Genomic DNA, 22189 nt, shown 5'->3' on the forward strand with positions numbered 1-22189 from the left:
ATTTTCATTTTGTACCTTTCAGAAAGTGAAAAAAAAAGGAAAATCCTGTTTACTGACCACAGTTGCAACATAACAAGCTAAGTATGATATAGTCAACTTTTCCACATCTGTTCTTTAGCATCGGTGTACTTATGTAAATCAACATAAAATGATGTTATAACTTTCCATTTCTTCTCCCAGTTCTGACGTCTAGGTGTAAAGGTCTGACTTCTTGAAGCATTCCCCATGTGTTTCTAAGAAATCTTAACCCTTCTTATCTAAGACAGGTCCATTCCTGTCTTATCTCCCTGCCACAGTAGTTGCTCCTTCAGGTCTTCCCAACCCTCAAAGGAATCCTGGTATGCATTCTGGTCTTAAGAAGAAGTCTTCTTTTGAGACACCTTTTTTTGGGTCGTCATAGATAGTTCTTAGCCATCGCTTTGTACCTTTTTGTCAGATTTGTATTTCACTACGGCATCTACAATTATGACATTCAACACAATAAAACTATCAAAGCAATACCTGTATCTGAACCATAATGTAATAACAAAGCTGAATTTCTTTTTAAAAACTGTGCACCTTTGACGTACAATTATTAGAATCATTTAGTCCATCAAAGACTTCTTTCCTGGTCACAAAACTTAACCTTTTCTAAACAACTCTCCCCAAATCATATACGATGTCAATCTCTTGCCTTTAATTAATTCGGGTCAACCCTACCAGTTGTCCAACAAATAACCAAAGTCTGTTGGGATGTTTTCTGACAAGAATCTCGCTGTCTGCGACATGTCAAGTCTTGCGTAAACCCTGCCTACATCCACAGCAAGATCCAGGTCTATGTGTGCTTAGTGCTCCTTAGATAACATGGCTGCCCAAGCTACCGACAGGTCACGCAAGACCTCATCATGTCCCACCAAACCACACAGATGGAAGAGAGAAATGTAGAGAAACCGTCTACAAATACAAAACATAGACCTCGGCTGCAGATATTTCTTACAGGAAATACTTGGAGGATGTGCCACATTCTGGTGGGGTCAAAACCAACAGACACCACTTCTAAGAAGCCACTCCTTGCAACCCGCTACTACTACTAGTGAGCCGTGGAATCACAACCGAAGACTTCCCAACACTGATTCCGACCAACATCTCAAGCCAAGAGACTTCATCTGAATACAGCCAAACTCACCTGTTAACACGACTGAGAGTGTTTGACAGTAAAAGTTCTCGGCTGCGCGGCGGCACCTGCTAGTTGCGGACCTGAATGGCTGAGGTGTTTGTCTGTCTCCCTGCCCTGCCTCTCCCCTCCCTATGCATGACTGGCTGCACACCAAGCCGGGCAGTGAGTAAACATGGCCGGGGCAGGATTAGGGACACGAGCCTTAATGCAGCAGTGCTGCTGGGTAGACTGGACAAATTTGGCACCTGCATTGTTTTAGGTTAAGGCGCCGTGCTGTGGGTGGAGCAAATCTATTCTCGGATTTGAAAAAAAAAATTGTTATGCTAGACTGGAAGAGCAACAGGAGTCTGAGGGTAAAGTCTGTACCTTGGTTGGTATGCACAGTTTCAGGGAGGAAATATAGCCAAGCCCACTGTTTTCAACATGTCCTCTTGCTTCCTTTTTACCTTTAAAAAGTAACAACCAAGGAAATCTATTCCTGTGGCCTTACTGTGCCATTGGGGAATTTTGAAAGAGGCAATATCCTTGAAGGAGAGCAAAGGAGTGAGGCAGGTAGAAAAGATTGGAAGAATAAAAATGGAAGAATATCAAAAGAGTGACAGCAATACGGGTATAGAATTAGTTGAACTTGAACACACTTTAACAAAATGACGAGAAAGTTTAGAAAAAATGGGTTACACATTGCTAATCGTATTGTTTGGCATCTCACACAGACAAGATATGATATCATGTTTAATCATGAACTTGGCTTGCTCAAAATATAACCATATCTACAGGATAACTCAAACAAAACCTGACTACCCAATGAGACTTATTTCTTAACACTGACAAACATCTATGCCATCCCCAGATACAGCAGCGAGGCGGCCATCTTTATTGTGACTACCGTGTCTAAAATAGGACTAGCCTGGGCTGCTTGGAGGCTGCGGAATGTGCACCGATCCGTCATGAGAGAAAACCTGCGCCCATATCTGCCTGACCCCAACAAGAGCACAGCTCCACAAAGGGCAGACCCTGCATATCAACTATGCACAGAATTTTTCCTTTTGTTCGTTGACTCTTCCGTCGCTATGGTTGCAGCAGGACTGCATGACTGATTGGTTGGTTGGTTGAAAGATCGACCAAAGCCTCCGGTGCCTGAAAAATTTTATCCCGCCAACTTTCATCCTGGTTGTTCAAATTTTGCTTATCTATCCAAAATTACAAACTACAACTGATATTTATGATCAGAATAAGTTAACTTCATATCAACAGCACATCAAGACAGTTGTATGCCTTTGAACACCGAAGATATGCTTTGCAACAAATGTTTCAATGGTATATGGATTGTAGTAATTTCTCCGATCCTTTTTGACTCTTCTAGAAATGTATATACTTTTGCTATTCCACTATTGACATTGACTCACCCGAAAGTTTCCTAATTTCATAGCCCTAGATTCTAATGCATAAATTTGAACTATTGTATTACTAGTATTGGGAATTAAGTCTCCCACCCTGTCCTTGGAATGTTAAGCTGGTACAGAGGTAAACAGGAGTCATCTTCTTAAGGGTCAGAGTTTCCTGCTTGCAGACTGGCCAACATCATCTTTGACAGAGGAATGTTCTTCTCAATGTCTTAAGATGACAGTATGGCAAAAATGACAAACAACATCTAATCCTGGCTGTAATATCACATTATAAGAGTTGGAATTGTGTCTCTAACACTAAGGGGTAACAGTAGTTTAACCAGGAATTTATTTGGGAATGTGTATCAATTTGATATGCCAATCATGATATGATTGACTGACATAAATATGAGATAATAAGATAAAGATAATATCAAAGGAAGGAAATCTGCCATCATACAGGTATGATATTGTTAACATCTTTCCTGAAAATTCAATGAGCTGAACTGAAGATCAAATACAAAATCTGTTGTGATCAAGGCGAACATCTACACTTCCCTAACACCAAAGAAATCAGTTTTAACCAACTGCTATTACGATTTCCACAGTCTATTTCTTCTTTAACCCCCAGCACGACAGAATCCCGCTAGGCTAGCTCCCTGGGAATTAACGGCCTGCTAGAGTGAGTGACACATCGTACACAGTAACTCTATCCAGGACTTCCTGCCGCCACCATGCCAGCTATTCCACACTCCTGTCAGACCTGTGTGCTCTTGACATTGGATACTGGACTCAACATCTCCCACAGTGCTCAAGTTTGCATTGTTAACTACCAATCACTTCAGCACAGGAGATATCTCACAGAACTGCACTTTATTCCCACTTTGTCAAGCTCTAGGGCCACACTTACTTGGTTTCATTACACAATATACCATGCTGTACAGCATGCCTACTACATGTACAAGTATATTGCTTGGAAAACAGAGAAACCTTTTAAATTGGCTTGTATTTCAACATTCGTCTGTCAATGAAAACTATAATTATTTTTCTTAAAAGTCTCAATTACATAATAACTTAAGTCAAGAAAGCTTCTCTTTTATGTTTCAGTAAACATGTGAAATCTAGAATTGTGGAATGCGCCACTGTTGTTTTTCTTAACTTTGGAACATTCCAGTAGAAATAAACAATGGATGCAGTTACCTTACAACATATGTTGGTGAAGTCCACCTGTATGTTACTTTCCATATCCTATCAGCTCTTTTTTCATAAAAGATATAAAATACCAAATATATCCCAAGTCTAAACATTCTATCAAATGTTTTTCTAGTGACTAGCAGGGGGAAATATCATGTTCTTTGTTAAAGTGTACCACCATTCAACTCTCAAGGTGAAATATCTAGTCATTGACCTTAAAAGAATGTAGGCTGTGCCCATAAAAGCCAATTCATTAAAGCTACTTTACTTTTCTTCTTTTACAACCTACATATGTATTTGATGTCTCTGGTCACAAGAATCTGTCTTAAAATAAAGGTTCTACAAATGTAGTTCAGCCCATTATGAGACATTCTAATTCTTTCTTGGGAGCTAATACATTTTGAAACGTCTTATCAAACGCTAGTAATAAAAGAAAGCTATCACGATACCATTACAAGGTTCCTCCCAAAGTTCTATACTCAGTAGATCAATATGAAAGAACACTTTTATCAGGTGGGCCTAAAATGAGGTCACAACAACTTTCCCCTAGCTCCAAAACCTCTCTAAAACTTTTACCAGCGTCCCCCTACACAGGAGACTTGGATGTGTTTTTGTGGCTGGCCGTCCAAACATCGGGGATGGAATGTCGCGTGGACAATGGCGCAAGGACGGAACAAAAGGACAGGAATGTCGACCAGCACAAAGAGGGATTGGACAATAGGAGCGGAACGGCTGTCTCCTGCGCTCAGAGATAATCACTACCGATCCTGGAGATAAGTGGTCAAGCCCTGGGGGGTACTGGTCAGCGCCAAGACAGAGAGTGAGAGGCAGGCAGCTGGGTGGCTTCATAGGGACATCACGTTTGGTGTCAGAATGACTCCATTTGAGCATGTTAAACGTAGCTAGGCAGGTCAACTCTGGTCACTTTGAATCTGTAAACGCCAAGATTTGGAACACCTACTTCTGTCTTTTACTTGTTGCCGAATATATGTGTACAGCCGGGCCCAAAAGACATATTTTCCTGCCTTTTGCAACATGTAATTCCCAATCCTCAGTCTATATCTTTGTAGACTTTAAATTGAAAGTTGCTTAGACTATATCTTCAACAACATTTTCTGCAAATTCGAATTGGGTATTGCAAGCCCTGTACAGCAAGGTAGCTGAAATAGCGTACTTTCATGTACATCGTGCCATTTTAGATTCTGTCATAAGGTCTTAATGATTACAGAGATATTCAGTTAATAAGGGGTTCAAAATTCTTTCAAAATCTACACTGACCACTGTTCTATGTCAAAATACCTGCCTTTGTGACAGCATTCTAAACATGTAAATCAGGTTTCTTGTTACTCTCAACAGCTAGCCCTCTCTGTCTCTCAAACAGATGTTAATCTTTTGCTCAGAGGCATGGAATATTACAGTATCTTTCTGAAGGCTGACCAGACAAGTAGACAAAAACATGTGTCTTGGCTATCTCCAATCAGACATGCTATGCTTCAGCAGATGGCAGGCAAGATGTATCATTTTAACATTTAGCAGACTGAAGTAGCCATTTGGCTACTAATTCTCTATTGGGAGAAGGTTTAATACAAAGCCTCTTGATTTAATTTTCATTTCCACTCTAGTTCCACATCTTGTTGGGCAAAATTAGGAGAAAAAAAATCTAAGAAAAAAAACGAACAACACACATGCACACAAATCATTCTGCTAATTGATGTGAAACAAAGACAAACAAAATGGTAACTTTATACCATTAAAAGTGACATTCAACAGTGCCCCAACTGGAAAACATAAGACAATCACCAGTAATGCTAATGACACAATGAGGTCGTGAAAGCTGTATTGATTTTGACCAGGTGTGAGACAACACCTGTAACTGGAACACACCTGTTCCTGGACCACATGGTCCCACAGGTCCAATACATTAGCCTGGTCCAGACAAATGCCAGCCAGTCCCACAGGGATGTCCACTCACATGGGATACTAGGCTGTCCCAGACTAATCTCCAAGCAGATGTAAGGCTTCAATCCATTACTATGTATCAAATTATTTCGTAGAAGAAAAAAATCAGATTTAAAAAGACAACATACATGTATGCAAACATTTTGAATATGTTTCAAACAGTGCATGTCTTGCGAGTCTTGCGTGTCCATCTGCAGACACAGGCAGTGTATCAAAGCACGTTGGCATATAACAATCTTTTCTGAGTGCAAGATGCATGCCACAGTGCTAGGTTTTCACCCTAATGTTCAGGACTTTGGGTTCTGTCCACATTTTGTCACAAAAGCAAAACGAAACAGATAACCACAGACTAGATCTACACTGCTGACGACAGCATCCTAACTAAAAATCAATGCAATTCATGTATGGTCCAAAAATAATTCTGGCAACAGGCATCAGAAACATGAATATCTCTTTATCTAGAATTGTGATTACTTTTTTTTGCAAAGCAAAGCAAGTGGGTCAACCATCTTTAAGACTGAAATTCAAGACATCCCCATTCTAGTCTATCAGTTCTTCCAAGGGTTCTTCCAAGCACTTTTGCAACAGTAACCCCTGCCTTTGGCTGATCACATTATTAATGATTCATGGGAGCTATACACATGCGAGCGTTCGGTTCTATACATAGTCGACGTGCCATGCACGAGTGGCATTGGTGAAATAATGGACATACAATACCAGCATAACGCAGGCATTAATTATTCAGGTATATGAACATGACGGCATTGTCTAACTGTGACGGTTGAGTGAATGTTTTCTGCGAGAGACTACTATTTTGCAGATGAATTTTAGGGACAATACCAACAGCTTTTGCCAGCCCCCCTCCCCACATCTGATGCTGAAACTACGCCATATGGCCTCTTACCCTCCATCTAATCCCAGACAATAAATTCCACCTGCCATATTTCATGCAAGCTGTTTCCTTTCCAACTCGCATACCATAAATATCTCTACCGTATGTTGACTTGGTGCTGCATGAGAAAAACAACATCTCTGTCTTTCTACTTTTAACTCTGGCACAACTACAGTAAAATCACAACAAGGCTTGCAGACAGATGAAAACTAAATCATGTGTTTTGTATAAAATCTGCTGTTAGAATGTCATACTCTGTCACAACAGAGCTAAAATAACAGATTTACACAACAGTACACAACTTTGACAGTATGTATCACAACAGAAAGAACCTGAAAATCATGCAATATATCAGTCTCAAGAGAAAGTTTTTTAAAGATAGCATTTCTGAGTGGAGTTTACATTTATAGGTCAGCTATTTGGCCTGAAGGGAGATCAAATAATGCCGATACCATAACAAAAATCATACCCTATATACAGGCTCTTGCTGGAAGCCAACCATACAATATCATAATAAACAACTGAGTTAGCAGGGTCTGGTTCTCTTCTCAGAATCAACCCTAAGACTCCAGACATGGAGAATTTATTTCATTACTCCAAACTTCCTGTCTCCAAAAACACCCCTGATGAAACGTATATCTAACTTGTTTTTTTCCCTCGAAGGTATTTCATAGTGCAGTTCCTCCAAAGATGCTGAGAACAGCGTAATTTCTGTATATGTGACTCCTGACAGTGCTTACTCTGCCCTGAGCCCTGTTGGCTGGTACGGTAAACAGTTTAGACTGGGGGACATCCTGGAAGGGCCCTGCTCTCTTGTGAGGCCATTACTTGGCACACTCTCCCAATTACTCCCCCTGGAAACTCCCACTCCTAATGGTCCCCATGTGGAGACTTATCTCAAACATAATCCTACCTTGATCCCCATTTTTTTCAAAAGTCAAAATAAGACCAAAGGTTTCACGCCACAATTGTTTTTAAACTTAAAGACGCAAAATGCAACACTTTCAGATGGTTGAGAGTGAATCAGGCCAGCATTTGGTTTTGGAAGAATGATATTTGGAATGACCATATGCATGCCCACTTCTAACCCTCAAAAGGCAACCTGGAAAAGTCAACTCAATGAGTGAATGACTGTGAATTCAAAGGCTTTGAAAGATATAACCCAAAAGAAAAGAATATAAGCACATTTGAGTAGCTTCTGTAGTATCATACTATAGGCCCTGGTGGCAAGGACTTGTAAAAGATGGTTAGATGAAGGGAAGAGAACCTGCAATTGGAAAGAAAAGAAACCATCGGAAATAGAGACGTCTACAAGAAGGAATCTCAACTGAACAGCAGCTTACTCCTTAGTCCTGCAAATGTAGGTGCGAAAGGTGAGGTTATACAATACTGTAGTTTTACCTCAAATATCTCTGTATATCTGTATCTTCTAAGCCCAGCCTGCAGAACTTTGCACTGGTTACAGTGTCAGTACACGCCTGATGTGCATACAGCACATACCAGGTTTTACAGCTCCTCCGCTAATCTACCTGATGACTGGTTACTCCTGCCATTAGTTCAGTGGGACAACCTGGCTGGGGGCAAGGCAAATGTTTGCACAAACCACCATCATAAATACCAAGGTGGCCAGAAGTGAAATTTGATTTCTGCAAGGCATACCTGTAAGAAAATTCATAGCTACCAATAGCTGATCAGATGGACTGATTGAATTACAACATGTACCTGGTGGCTTTGCATAAACCAGGGTTTGCTGCTTACATCAACAGATCAACAAGATTATGCAAAGACCTTGTGCCACCTACAAATAGTACAATTGCAAAATGTCTTATATCTAACTCTCGAAAGTTCCTTTATTCCAACTGTTACTTAAGTTTCTTTCCGTGGCAACTTGCTACACAAAACTAAAATAACGCAGTTGCTCCAAAAACAGGAGACATCTCTCTAACGGGAGAAATGGAATTACCTCTTATCCAGTTATCCCATATCCCTCCCCACACAACCAAACACCCCTGTAACAACCAATATCTGCTAGCAGTGCGTGGAAGGGTCAAACACCAAGAGTTGGAACTAACGCTCTCAGAGCACCAATCAATGTCTGAATATCGATAGTTACACAACTCCAAACTGTGCTGTGAGGTTGTAATCCCTGCTGGTATGTTAAGCTGGGCAAATGTATCCTTGATCCCCATGATTTATTGTCCACTGGCCTTTAAGCTCTACTTGAATGCCTTGAGCTCTTTTCCAAGGCTACAAATGGACGTTTTACTCACTGCTGAACAAGGCGGTAAAAAATAGTCTATCCAACGAGCCAAAAGTGTACACTGGGTCACTCAAACTATAGGACTGACTCTCTCTCTCTCTCTGTCTGTGTTTCTTTGGTTAAACTGTAGGCATAAGTAACAGGAGAACAAACTGATCATCTGAAAGCTTGGGGGGGGGGGGGGGGAATCCAATGCTACCCAAAAAAAGAAACGTTTTCCGAAAGAACAATTGTTGCAATGTTATACAGTCTTTCTTCGTCAATGACATACAAGATTACGCAGAACTGTGTTTAACTTTAATAGAGGATTTTGGTGAGCATTTAATCATGAAAATGACATTGAAGAAAAAGGTGATTTTTTTTTTTAAATCTACAACCTTTTGTTTTAGGTCTACCTTAAACAGGAGTGTCCTTGATATAGAAGTGTCCAGGACAGAGGCAGCTGCATGACCACTTCAAGCACAATTCTCACCTTCATTGGACACACCACAATCCTCTCACAACACAGCAATTCTAGACCTGATGTTCTCACTTAACTGCCTTCAGATCCATTCAAGTGTACCACCATTGTATGTGCATTGTTTGAAGTCAATCTTTGGAATCGTTATGTAATGCCAATGGTGCTTTAAATAGCCAGTAAAGTGCACTGGCCACTGCTGTGGTAAGTACTGCTTTGAGTGTCATATGTCAATCACAACCATCAGAATAGAAGAGCATATGGTCAAATGTACAATAGCTAGTAGCTACCAGCGCATCTATTGTTAGAATACCTGTGTGCTAAAGAAAGAAAATTTACAGTGAAATACTAGAACTAAAACACTTCTTGTCACAAGTAACTAAATCATGAAACTTTTCGACATCCTTACTTGTAGATTTACGGCTGCTGAATGACCTCACATTAACTTCACAGTTTATCATTCCGCTACAAGTGGTTCAACCTTTTGTATGATGTTATAATATTCAACAGACAAACTTCCTCACGTATGTTTTGCAGTGTTTTACAGTTTTGCTATTCTAAGGAATTGCATCTTTTATCAGGTGGTAAAATCTACCGTGACCTTTCCAGACAGGTTAGACTGGCCTTTGTAAGGTAAACAGATCAATAATTGCACATTTCTTATCCACCAAGGCAACACTGCTTACTGATATACAATTGTACATTCAAAAGGACTGGAGCATGAATCTAAAAAAAAAAAAAAACTGCTGCTGTCACAGTCAGAAATCGTGCCTCCAAAAACATGGCCCTCTCACTTTCACACATCTCTGCAAGTTTTACACCACATATGTGTGCATCGACAATATTTTACATGGCCAAACCTAACGTTTTGACACCTTCAATACAGTTGCAGATGCTAGTAAGAGTACATGTATGCCAGATCTTCCACAGTTCCAGTCCAGCTCAAATGCATGGTCATGACCTCAGTATCCCAAGGGACTTACCTAGCTTAGCCATTCTTTGGGCAATGAAGTCACATATGTCCCTAGTACTACAAGATACTCTACTACAGAATTCTTTTGAGAGATTCTCAATATTGCTGTGTTGGACCAAAGGGTGTCTTTCATTTTTAGAGGCTCATATGCATGTAAGGAACAATGAGTTGGATACTTTCTACCCTTGCTACATTTTAGAAGTTAGCAACTAACAGAGAACAGGGGAACAGACGTTGAGTAGGAAATGACTACACCGCCAATCATGCAGGACCGCACGGCTAATTTTAGAACTTGGAAACAATGAGTCTGATGTCAAGTTTCTTTTTACCTTGACACATATTTATGCCAGGATTCTACAGGAAGGGGTGGGTTGTACAACGTGTACTTTTTGAAGGTTAAACAAAGTTCTTTTAATGGAGGAAAAATAACATACTGATGGCACAACAAAAGAGGACAAAATATCCCTTCCTCACCTCCGCTATCTACCCAGATATCAGTGTCTGCACCAAGCATTAGTAGTGGAGGGTTGGTGACTCATGTGTCGTGTATTTAGGCTTGATGAGTGAACCCTAAGGACTGTGGCTCAAGCAACCCTGAACTTATCTCAAAAATGTGGAGGATAACGGTGCTACTTCAGCAAGCTTCTGGTATTCAACAATTACTACTGTACAAAAGTAAAAGCCTCACTTCTTGGTATGGCCGTTTCCTCTAAGCATTATCGCATTTCTATTTGAAACTACATACTCTTACAGCTTCTGGTATTTGACAACAACTACTGTTGTGCATACAAGAAATAGTAGCTTTACACTTTGATGTAATGTGACTAGCACATTACAGTACAACATTATTGCATTTGTTTGTCAGGCTATACTTCAACTCAAAGCAACTGGGATTTTTGTGGTCATGTTATTTCACTAGACGGTCCCCACAGATGTGGAGGAATGTTTCATCATTGGAAAGGAATCTGAACAACTAGCAGGCCAACATGGCTATCTCACAATCTGGCTTACCCCTCTCCCAATCTGACCACAACTCAATGCGCATGATTGGTGGGTACAAAAATATCAGAAGGGTGTGAAATTTAGGGAATTCAAAATCGCTCCAACAATGTATGCAAAAAAATACAAGACAACACTGTGAAGCAAAAAGTTGCTGCAAACCATGGGCATTTGAACCTTACATACTGCCAAATGTACAAGACTTGGTCAATCTAAAGGACAAAACTGTACTGTAAACCACTGCAGGGAGTATGGTGTCACATTTTTGCATGGTCCTCCTCCCACCGCCAATACTTGCTGATAAGCATGTGTACAGAAATTAACCCAACTCCATATAACAGGGTCATAAAAGACTCCAAGTCAACATTACAATATTCTATATTTCCCTGTACTGCATTCATGGCTGTTTATGATCATTATTATTAGGAATGTACATTGGATTTGGATTCACAAGCAGCTTCACAACCTATACAACAACGGAAAACATTACCGGAAAACCTACAGCCACACAGACTGTACTAGATATTTGCGCATATACAGTAAGGTAGACAATAATGATAAAGACCAATCGGAATGCATACCAAGGGGTAATTTTGTACCACAATGGCCTGGCTTGGTGCCAGGTCCATCTGCCATTAGAGTCAACCCCTATATACAAATCACATTTATGTATACAAATCTGGACATTGCCGTGAAGTTTGTTTCTACTTTTTGGTCTACGAAAACAGACTGGGATGAAAATTAGGTGAGACAAGTTTGACAGACATAAATTAGACCTTCAGTAAGTTAACACTTATCCAGTTAATACCATACACCGCCCCATGGGGGCAACACAAAACAAGTCAATCTAATAAAAAGTAATAGAACGGGACAAAACATGAAGTGTTGTGTTATCTTAAGAAAGATTGTTTTGCCTGTGATGTCGAATGTGTGGCTGTTAACAGGAATTTTGATGGCACTTCTCAGTTTGCTAACGATTGTTGACATTGCCACATTTGTGATTGGGCACCTTTGTCAAATGATGCATTCTTTCATGACATCAAAACTACAATATAGATGAAATCAAATAGAGTAGTAGTAGGCAGAAATGTTGCAATGAGTAATAATAAGCTTTTGTGATTGCAGATTGTTGAATGTAGGCCAGGTTTTGGCGAGTAAACACGAGACTTTGTGCTCCCCTCCCCCAACACTCGGGACCCAAACCTCGCACCTTCCCGACAACTTCTTCAACAATCTATGTCAACACAGACTCAACAGACGACATCCTTCGAATTCCGAGGAGCCCCAATCAAGGAAACTAGCCAGCATTTCTGTGTATTTTCGGCGAATTCCACGACCATTCTTTCCCGGAGGGCATTTCTCTTTTTCTTTCTCCTCGGTGCCCCCCTCCCCCATCTGTACACGGGATCTCTCTCAGTTTCTCTCCAAACACGTTTGTCATGAGGGGGACAGATCCTTTGTTGTGGCGTCAAAGTAGCACAACTCACATGACAAACACACAACAAACTTAAGGAGGTTCACTGCACTGTAAGAACAAAACATCGCACACACTAAACTAGATATTCAAATACTTTGACGGTTTGGCGAGTAGAAAGTGTAGACTGTTGATGTGTGTGTGTATACAAACCGACACCGGGCTTCCACGGATGCACCACATTTCATCGCACTTTCCACAGCCGATATGCTTTGAATCCCGACAAAACTACTTAACGCAGACACACAAGACTCTACATCACACAGAAGTAGATAGGTAGCGAAGGGATCGGCGAGAAATCCTGGCAAATACGGCGGGTAAAATCCACCGGAATTCGAGGGCGCTCTCTCCGTACCTGTCTCGCGGGTCGACCCATGTCGTTGTCCTGGTGTTGTGGTCTATAAAGTAGACTTTTCCGTCCAGATCGCGCGCCTCCTGCCACCCTGGCGGCAAGGGAAGCTCTCCGTTTGTGCGGTGCATCACGTCGAGGCGCCCATACGCAGATCTAGCGCCTGTTTTCCCGGCCAGAAATACAGAAAACTCCGGTAGTACTCATCACTGGTCCTCCATCTTGACTTGGCACCACTTACAAATACACGGCCCCATAGGTAGGTATCAATTTACATGGTGCCGGAGGTCCCATAAGATGACACACGACACCCTCTGGCAATGCATGGTCAACCACAACATAATAGTTCATCAAAAAAAAATATTGGACTTTTTAACGATTGAACAGGATCAGTCACGAGAAATACAAGACCAAAATTGTTGATAGATATCAAACTTCAATTGCGGCGGCAATGAAAAATGCACTGGTGAATTCACCGAAGGAGTTACAATGCAAGGTCTAAGCTAGAATATTATCGGTTTTGATGATTCCAAAACAACGTTAGTTGCCAAGTAATCCTGTTTCAAAGAGGGGCCAGAATGGAACCCACAAGTTTCAATATCTATGTTATACTGAAAAGACAAGCATTCGTATTCTTATATACAAAGGCCTTTGCTGTGGACCACATTGACAAAGTAAACTATCTAACATATCGAAGAAAAGGTTATCACTTTTCTTTTGCAATCAACGTACATCAGTGGAACTTGTGAATAAAAATCAATCATCAGTGAAATAAGACTGAGGGCATTATTGTTTGCGCATGTAAGTTAAAGTAATTGCTTACTTATCACACACCTGAGAATTTGTTTTTGTCACTACCAATCAGAATGTATCTACTCTGGAAAACAAAACTTTCCAAAACTTTAAAATGGCAATATTTCATCGAAGTGACGGAACTCACTAGGTATATTATTTGTCGGCTATGGGGTCTCTGACCAGAAGTATGCGAAGCCAAAATGGCAGCCATTGGTTTGCATAGCGTAATTTGCATAAGAATACCAGCGGTCACCCTGTATTGATTACCTGATAGCCGTGCCCAATGAGAGAATGCGAAACTTAATCCAATTATGCCATATTTGGGGACTGGAATTCCGTGAGGAAACGGAGTGGTGACGTCAGATGGTCAACACGCATAACGCACAGAGGCAAAAATTCTGGCTGGCCGCAGAGAAGACCGCGAGATCTCCGCGCCTGACTCGGTCCTCTAGCGCCCGCCAGAGAAAAGCAAATTTACCGTCGCGTTTGGGAAGCTTCGTTCCAGACAGTCTGGTCCTTTTTCTGTTGTGTTGTTAAGTTGCACACCACTAACTTCGAAACGTTACTTGCAAGCTGTAAAATGATACTTTCGTTGAATTTGATGAGCAATGTCAATATCATTTACCTAAGACTCCAATGTTTAAACATTTTATCGTGTTAAATGATTAAATGTGTCTTTCATATTGACGTTGTCAAGATAAAAGTCATCTTTATTGTACCTTAAATCGATCGTCCTTCGTAAAAAGTAAATATAAGTTCGCAACAAAACAGAATCTTTGGGGCTTCATATCAAAGAAGCTGGAATGTTAGAAACAAATCTAAATGCCACAATGTCCAAATACGTAAATATCTAGGTCGTGAATAGCTCAACGGCTTAAAAACGAAGCTAGCGGAAATTCTCGTAAAGACGATCGTCATGAATTGCGCACGGGGTTGCCATGGAAACGTAGAACGGTATTCCCGATAACCAACCGCGCGCACCTGTTGGACACACAGGTAACAACAAACATGTGTCACTTCCGTGGGTAGGCCCGAGTTCGCTGGGGGCCTCGCCCGGGGACAGGTATGTACATAATGCGGTACGACAAGTGTGTGTGATTGCTTCCGCACTGAGAAACATAACTCGTAGGTCAACAACCCAGGACGGGTGTGTACTGTGCAGGGAAAGGGAAGATATCAATCTCCAAGCAGACGCTGGGTGAAAGATATAGTGACGTTTTCTAAAAGTCGGTTGGGTCAGAAAACGTTATGATCTTTCACCCCCCAACATCTGCTTGGAGATTAGGATGAAATGCTTGTCAACGTTGCCACCGTTCATCAACGTTGACACCTTTGATTGCTGTAAGATTACAGAAATTGGCCAAATCGGTGAATGATTTGTCAGAAGACTGGGCTGGCCAAATAGATGAAGTGGCAAATTATTCACCCTGAAGCGAAGTTTGAATTCTTTCAATACTAGTCTGAGTGGCGCCAACGCTATCACTATTTTTCGACGTATCAACCCAATTCATAACTACTTTTGCTCTTTTCATTGAATGAAGTTGATGAAAGTGTCCTAAACAGGTCGTTTCCGTAGAAGTGGAGAGAAAGGGTCATTGACTTCAAGTTGTTAGTGACGGAAAGAAGTGCACTACAGTACAAAGTGCGACCGTTTCACGACAAGCCACAAACGGTTACGGGCCCATGTACACGTACACACTTGCGTGGAATGCTAGCCGGTCTCTCTAAGACGACATTTCACTTGTTCTGGTCATGTTCATGTCTGTTCTGACAGCGTACAGCTGGGTCATCCTCAAGGTGCATTAAAGCGCTAAGGGTTTGGCCACACTCGGATCGCTGTATGACAGGTTTAACGGCGTCAAATTGAGGGCTTCCTTGGGACAGTCACAGATTTGTCAGACAAAATTCAGATGTCTTGAGACGGGAAAGGTTGCTGTAGGTCCTTAGCATGGCGACGATCGGTTCTGTCGATGTCATTGTCTCGCTGAAAATCCTCGGACGGAAGAAATGTGACGACGAATGCAGATGCACACCTTTCTGACAACCCCCAATAAATAAAAAATTATGACCTCATTAGTTAAGACGCTTGCCTGAGTGACTACAGTCGCATTATCTGTTAAGTTTCCTAAATGATAAGAAAATGGTGCTAAACCAAGTTGTAGCTCTCAGTTAGTCCGTAGACTGTGAATTTGAAGTTCAAGCAAAATGTCGCATGATAGGTCAGTCTAACGTTTATTCAGATATCTGCTATTAATCATCTTTTCAAATAATTGCATCACATAAAATTCGTCTAAAACCGTGAAACTTTAAATTGGCCTGGGAATATCGTCGTTGGACTTTTGTGACGTTTCATTTTAGATCCGCTAGGTGTCGCCCAGACTCTACGAGTCATTTCGAACTCTGACCTCACATTTCCCGCCAAAAATTCGATAAAGACTGAAATGGCGACCGAGAACCGACAGAAGTCGGACGGTTGTATCGAGGACAACGGCAACTCCAGGGACATTATGGACACGCCGAATAGAAAGAGAAGAGTCGGGGAAGTCACGGATAACATTGCAACTCCAGAGAAGAAGATATGTAGTACTAATGGGCGGTGAGTCATGTAGTAAGTTGTACAGCAAGGCGACAGATCGAGCTCGAGATATCTAGGAAGTATTTAAAAAGGTCGCCGGCCGGTCCAGGGTTCCTCACCGTTGGTGTTTTGAACCCCGATTTGTACGTTGATTGTTACTGACAGGGGTTACAATACTTTGAGGAGAGCCACACCTTAATCATGTTAAAGAACGCAAAGGTCCAGTGTCATATGGTCCAGTGAGGTTGTGATTGCAAATGTTACGAAACGTGTATCATTCAGCTACTAGTATTCAGTATTACATGTTATGACTTATGGTTCACTTCTCATGCACCAGGGTTGACCTGAACAAGAAGCGTTCAGATTACCTGGAGTGGGACGAGTACTTTATGGCGGTGGCCTTCCTGTCTGCACAGAGGAGCAAGGACCCCAGCTCACAGGTATCTGTGTCTTTATTGTATAGCTACTAACGTTAGTACCCTTCAGTGTAACACACCATCTTACAGGTTACACATGTTTGTCATAAACTTATTAAAATAAAATATTGGAAATATATTAACTTTTAAACATGTCGGTGATAATGATTGTGACTTGTGTATATTTTGAATATCGTATGATTTATTCCGAAGTTTTATTGTATGAGGTAAAGACCGTAAATTCTGGCGCAATTCAGTTTTTACTGCAAGGCCAATTTGTTCTATGTTTGCTCATTAAACCAATCACTACATATATTGTATTAGCTGTGTTTTATGATCTTGTCTTGCAACCAAACAATGATGGGCATCAGATCAACACTGGTAAGTGGTAACTGTTACTGGAAATTGGCTATAAAGTAAGAAATTCAGCATCTATTGCAGACATTGCCGAAAAAAGACATTTTTCTGTAAGAGTAATAAGATACAGAGGAAACAAACATGATGCTTAGTAATTGATAAATACTTTGATAAACAGTTGAACATTAGTGTTACCCAATTTGATATTTCATTGCTGTAGAAAAACCAAGTATTAGTTGAAAGTTGAAATTTTGTCTCCAATTACTTTTGGCAACTCCACGCAGGTTGGAGCGTGTATTGTGAACTCGGAGAAGAAGATCGTGGGTATCGGGTACAACGGGATGCCGAACGGCTGCAGCGACGACAAGTTACCCTGGAGCAGGACTGCCGAGGATCGCCTGGACACCAAGTACCCGTATGGTAGTCCAGGAGAACTGTTACTGCCTGTGTTGTAGAATTGATCATACTAGTTAGATTTGTTTGCTCATTTTCCTCCCTGCACTTTCTTTTCATGTTTTCCTCCAAGTGTATCTTTTTACTTAGAAATGTCTGAGAATATATTGGTATGGTCTTAGAAAGGTGAAGGGAAGAAGGGACCTTTAAACCATTGCCCTATGTTAGAATGTTTGTTTTTTTCTGCATAACAGGGCTGTCTCCATGTTGTTAATTTATATTCTTAAATCTGTCATTTCAAGCTCACAAAAATACATTTCCTTCAATTACATCTCATGATGTTCAGATTTTTTTGACTGACAGGATGACATTTTTTCCCGTCCTAACAAGCATATTTCCATCCCAGGACGGAGCGACATTCCTGTTGTATAAACTGTGTGTCCTTGTTGTAACCAGTAGTTAGATAACGGTAAGCTATACAGGTATATCTTTCCCCTCCCTTTTCCAGTGTGCCATGCAGAGTTGAACGCGATCCTCAACAAGAACTCGTCGGATGTGAAGGGCTGTACCATGTTTGTGGCGCTCTTCCCTTGTAATGAGTGTGCCAAGCTGGTAATTCAGGTCAGTATGATGAATCTATATTACGTAGTATAAAAGCTCCTCTGTGTTGATGGTTAACATCGTCAACATCTAAAGAAGTCTCTCTGAATTTGCTGTAATGTTTGACTATGTGTGTACTTAACCTTTATACACCTAGTGCGACTGAGCTGAGGAATTCAAATGTAAGTGGCTATTCTAATCAAGCTACGCTGCTCTCACCAGCTAGCCTTGCTATTGGTTGATTCACTATATGGTCTAGTCACATCATATGGTCTACTTTCTTAGCAACATCACCTCTGGCCTTAATCTAATACGTCATACAATACGTCATCTTTATACTAGTAGCTATCCTGACTGTTACACTGCGTCCAATATGTAACTGACTTAAAGCTGGTGATGACGGCTATAGTGCACTTCTGAAAACCAAGGAAATGAACTGGTGTGACTAAAACATTGTAGATCGTGTAGCTAGCATCATCTCTTGAGTCATGTTACTTTTCCAAACAGTCTGGAATCCGGGAGATCGTGTATATGTCCGACAAGTACCACCACACTCCGGAGATGACTGCATCGCGCAGACTCTTGGACCTTGCTGGAGTCAAGTACACGTCAGTTTAGAAAATTGTTTCTCCTTGGGAGGGATTTGTTTATAATTGTCAGTATCTATGCGGGTGATAGATGCAGTCTTTTCAATTTGGGAAAACACTGGACTTTGGAAGACAATTTCAGACTTTGATTTGAAGTTGATAAAAGCGGGTTTGCGGATTCGATGGGGTGGTCTACAGGGGTGGGCTAGTGGGGTGGGCTACCTCAGCATCTACCCTTTCTTGACCTCAAGGCTGTGCATGGGGGTTTGGCCTTTTACGGAATTTCCTTGAAGAGGATCTGGGTCAAGCTGTGGGTGGGCTAGAGGGAAGGTAACAGCTGATCATATGGCAGGTGGGGGGGGTGCATGTAGGTGCACCAAGACTGGGAGAAAAGCCATTTATCATAAACAAACTTCTAAGTACTCAGTATACAATTAGGATTTTAGGGAAGAGGTACAAGGGGAAATAAACTGGAAGTTGCATAGGACAGCTAGGGAATGAGAGAGCCTTTGTTTGACAAAATTCAAAACATATGTCTCACATTTAGACTAGAATGTACCTGAATGCATGTGCTTGCATACAATGTACAATGTATTTGTGGTTATGTGTGTCAGTGTGCATGAGCGTGGGTTGGAATGTTTTAAGTGTGTGTGTTTGTACAATGTATAGTGTTGCTTTTGTTGCTCATTTCTTTTTTGTAGCCACAATGCTACTGTCCTGTTGGCCTGACTGAGCAGTATATAAAGGAACAGGGAACATAGTCCTCCATGTTTAAAAATCTAAAACTGGGGATAACAAACTCCTGCACGATGTAAATGTATGCAGTATGCTCATTGCCCACCTCCACCCCCCACTGTAGCATCCCCAAAGCAATATGAATTATGATCCTTCAGCAAAATAAAGCATTCTTTCCGGCCCTCCCACAGAGTGACCCATCTATTCCTCAAGGAAATTCTATTCAATGCTAAACCCCCATGCACAGCCTTGAGGTCCAGAAAGGGTAGATGCTGAGGTAGCCCACCCCACTAGCCCACCCCTGTAGACCACCCCATCGAAAAATCACCTTACGTCTCAGCCTATGTCTTACATTTCAGCCTTTTATTAAGATATTTTGGCCTGTTTGGGATTAATAAAGTTGATTGTATGATTGTCTTGAAAGTCAGCATATTATCTACAATGGTGATTTTTTTGGTATGTTATAAAGATGTGGATGTCTAGATATTGTTACTGTTGATATAAACTTCCTCTCACCTACAGTTTTGTTACCCACAGCCAATTTGTCCCCAAGAGGAAGCAGATCACCATAAACTTTGATGCCATCAACCCTACTGTCACCAATCCACTGGCCTCCATCGCATCACCATGACAACTGTAGTCATGGCAACACTGAAGCCATCTTGGACACATGATGGGACGATGTAATGAAATAGTTGTAAGCAAATGCACAGAAAGTTGACTTGAACAGCTATGACTGCAAGACAATTAGCTAGGGTAGAGTTCTTCACAAAATAAAGTGTATTGTCAAATTTGAGAGTCTTATATCAGAAAAAAAGAGGTGAAAGTCTTGAGTTTGATGCAAAGTGCCTTGTCCAAGTAAGAAGTTTGCAAATTATAATGAAGACTAGGTAGTAGAGATTATTTAAAGAAATGTATATTCATAGTTAGAGGTGAGCTTATGGCTAGTGGCCTTCTTCACCACTCTAAGAGAAGTTTGGAAATCATGTTTGAAATTCAACTGTGCACTTAGAGGTTCTACACCTTGTCTGGAATGTAACATGGGATGATTCACTGAACTATAGCTTAAGATACACTACATGAAGTGTTTGACTAACCTTTTCCACATATTCTTTTATTAAGATTTATCTATATCGGAGTAAATCAAATACTGGATCATCATCTGAGCCAAAATACCAGCATATACAATACTCTATTATAAGCATGACAGAGTCAAAAGGATGTATGTAACCATCCATCCGTCTTTATTGCATTGTACTGATATACTTGAATACTTTTAAGAGTCAAGCATGTAGCTGTGTATAGTTCTATCTGTAAAAGTGTCTTCTAAAGTGTGCAATGAACTTAACTGATGTGACAATGAGTCGGTTAATGACAACGGATGTTTTTGACATAATCATGCTGCATTATACTTGTCTATTCAAAATCAAATGAACATGTTAGAAATCTATCATATTTCACTTTCCAAATATTAATAGTGTGTGGTGTCTTATTGTGTTGTGCATCTTGGGATAGTTATTGAGATGCAGAAAGTGTACAGTATCTGTGCTCTGCTAAGAAACTGACAAAATATAATAACTATGAAAGAACCCATTTGTTGAATTTATTGCCATACATATATTTGGTCTTTTACAACGGTACATTAGCAAGCATTTATCACCCAGGCTATTGCCCGACCCCTTATAAAAGTTAGAAACTTTCTTAATACAGCAGCTGATTTTAGAATTGAACCTTTAGTTATGTTGCGAGATAATAAATGACTGAAGAAGTCACTTGGGAACAGTGATTTTAGATCAATTGAAAATCTTTAAACCTTTGTTGAAATGGACAGCGACAATAAATTCCATTGTCTCATACAAAGCTGTCGGCACAGCGGCAGTACAGAATGATCAACCCCCGATGTGTTACTGATGGCTATGGTTTATTGGTCCGAAATTACCCGTGCAATGGCAGCCAATGCTGAATTGCTGCAGGGTTTACAATCACATAATACACAATAATACACATGATACATATTTGCACACTTGCACTTTATGAAACTGTCGCAAGGGTCTGGCGGCTGCCATTCGGCGCCAGCAGGTGACCTCAATACGACCTTCCCCAACCGAAGTCAGGTACCCATTCACACCTGGGTGGAGTGAGGAACTTCGTGTTAAGTGCCTTTCCCAAGGGCACAACATCGGGGCATACCGGTGGTTTCGAACCCGGGACCTCTCAGTTCTGGGCGAAACGCCATACGATGCCAATGGTTGTCAGAAAAGGCCTCAGCTGCAGGGTCATGGCGACCGTTGGAAGCGGACTAAAGCTTCTAAGACTACTAAAGCTATACGGTTCAGGGAAAGGTATTGGAAAGAGTCGAATAATGCGAAAATTTGTCAGTCAAAGATGTTTCCCTTCAATAGCATGCTATTTCTATGTCATGACCTTGGTACACAATTCATGGTTAGTTCGTGGTTAAAAGCCTGCTGATCGACAGGTCTCACTCAGTCAGTCAGTGTCACTGACGAAAAGAAGTGGATCCTATTTGAAACGTCTGACCGTTTCCAAAATCATATCCAGTTGCTTGAGTAACTCTTTTTGGTGTATCTTATTACCTGGATGTCTAACCTTCCTGGACGTGATCTTGATACACA

General features: G+C 41.0%; 2 protein-coding genes across 3 annotated transcripts in view; one reads left to right on the forward strand and one right to left on the reverse strand.

Annotated features, from left to right (window-relative positions):
* LOC136436634 (protein KIBRA-like) overlaps positions 1 to 13355 on the reverse strand; it is a 42854-nt gene extending 29499 nt beyond the window's left edge. The window contains exon 1 of one of the 2 annotated variants that reach the window (XM_066430787.1): positions 13105 to 13355. In XM_066430787.1, the coding sequence (XP_066286884.1) occupies positions 13105 to 13229 (125 nt within the window). In that variant the 5' untranslated portion in view covers positions 13230 to 13355. Of the gene's footprint in view, positions 1 to 1165; positions 1291 to 13104 lie in introns of those variants that run through there. The other variant, XM_066430788.1, reaches the window with a different exon arrangement.
* Positions 13356 to 16010: 2655 nt separating this feature from the next.
* On the forward strand, positions 16011 to 21145 carry LOC136436635 (deoxycytidylate deaminase-like). The gene is made up of 6 exons (XM_066430789.1): positions 16011 to 16489; positions 16806 to 16908; positions 17526 to 17661; positions 18143 to 18255; positions 18742 to 18842; positions 20094 to 21145. The coding sequence occupies exons 1-6, from the start codon at positions 16335 to 16337 to the stop codon at positions 20185 to 20187; spliced, it is 702 nt and encodes a 233-aa protein (XP_066286886.1). The 5' UTR covers positions 16011 to 16334; the 3' UTR covers positions 20188 to 21145.
* The last annotated feature ends 1044 nt before the right edge of the window (positions 21146 to 22189 follow it).

Source organism: Branchiostoma lanceolatum, chromosome 6 (genome assembly GCF_035083965.1).
Source record: "Branchiostoma lanceolatum isolate klBraLanc5 chromosome 6, klBraLanc5.hap2, whole genome shotgun sequence".
NCBI lineage: Eukaryota > Metazoa > Chordata > Leptocardii > Amphioxiformes > Branchiostomatidae > Branchiostoma > Branchiostoma lanceolatum.

Coding starts and splice junctions, on each gene's coding strand:
- LOC136436635 (XM_066430789.1), top strand. CDS start 16,335: ATGGCGACCGAGAACCGACAGAAGTCGGACGGTTGTATCGAGGACAAC. Junction 16,909..17,525: donor GCAAGGACCCCAGCTCACAG/GTATCTGTGTCT, acceptor AACTCCACGCAG/GTTGGAGCGTGTATTGTGAA. Junction 17,662..18,142: donor GGACACCAAGTACCCGTATG/GTAGTCCAGGAG, acceptor TCCCTTTTCCAG/TGTGCCATGCAGAGTTGAAC.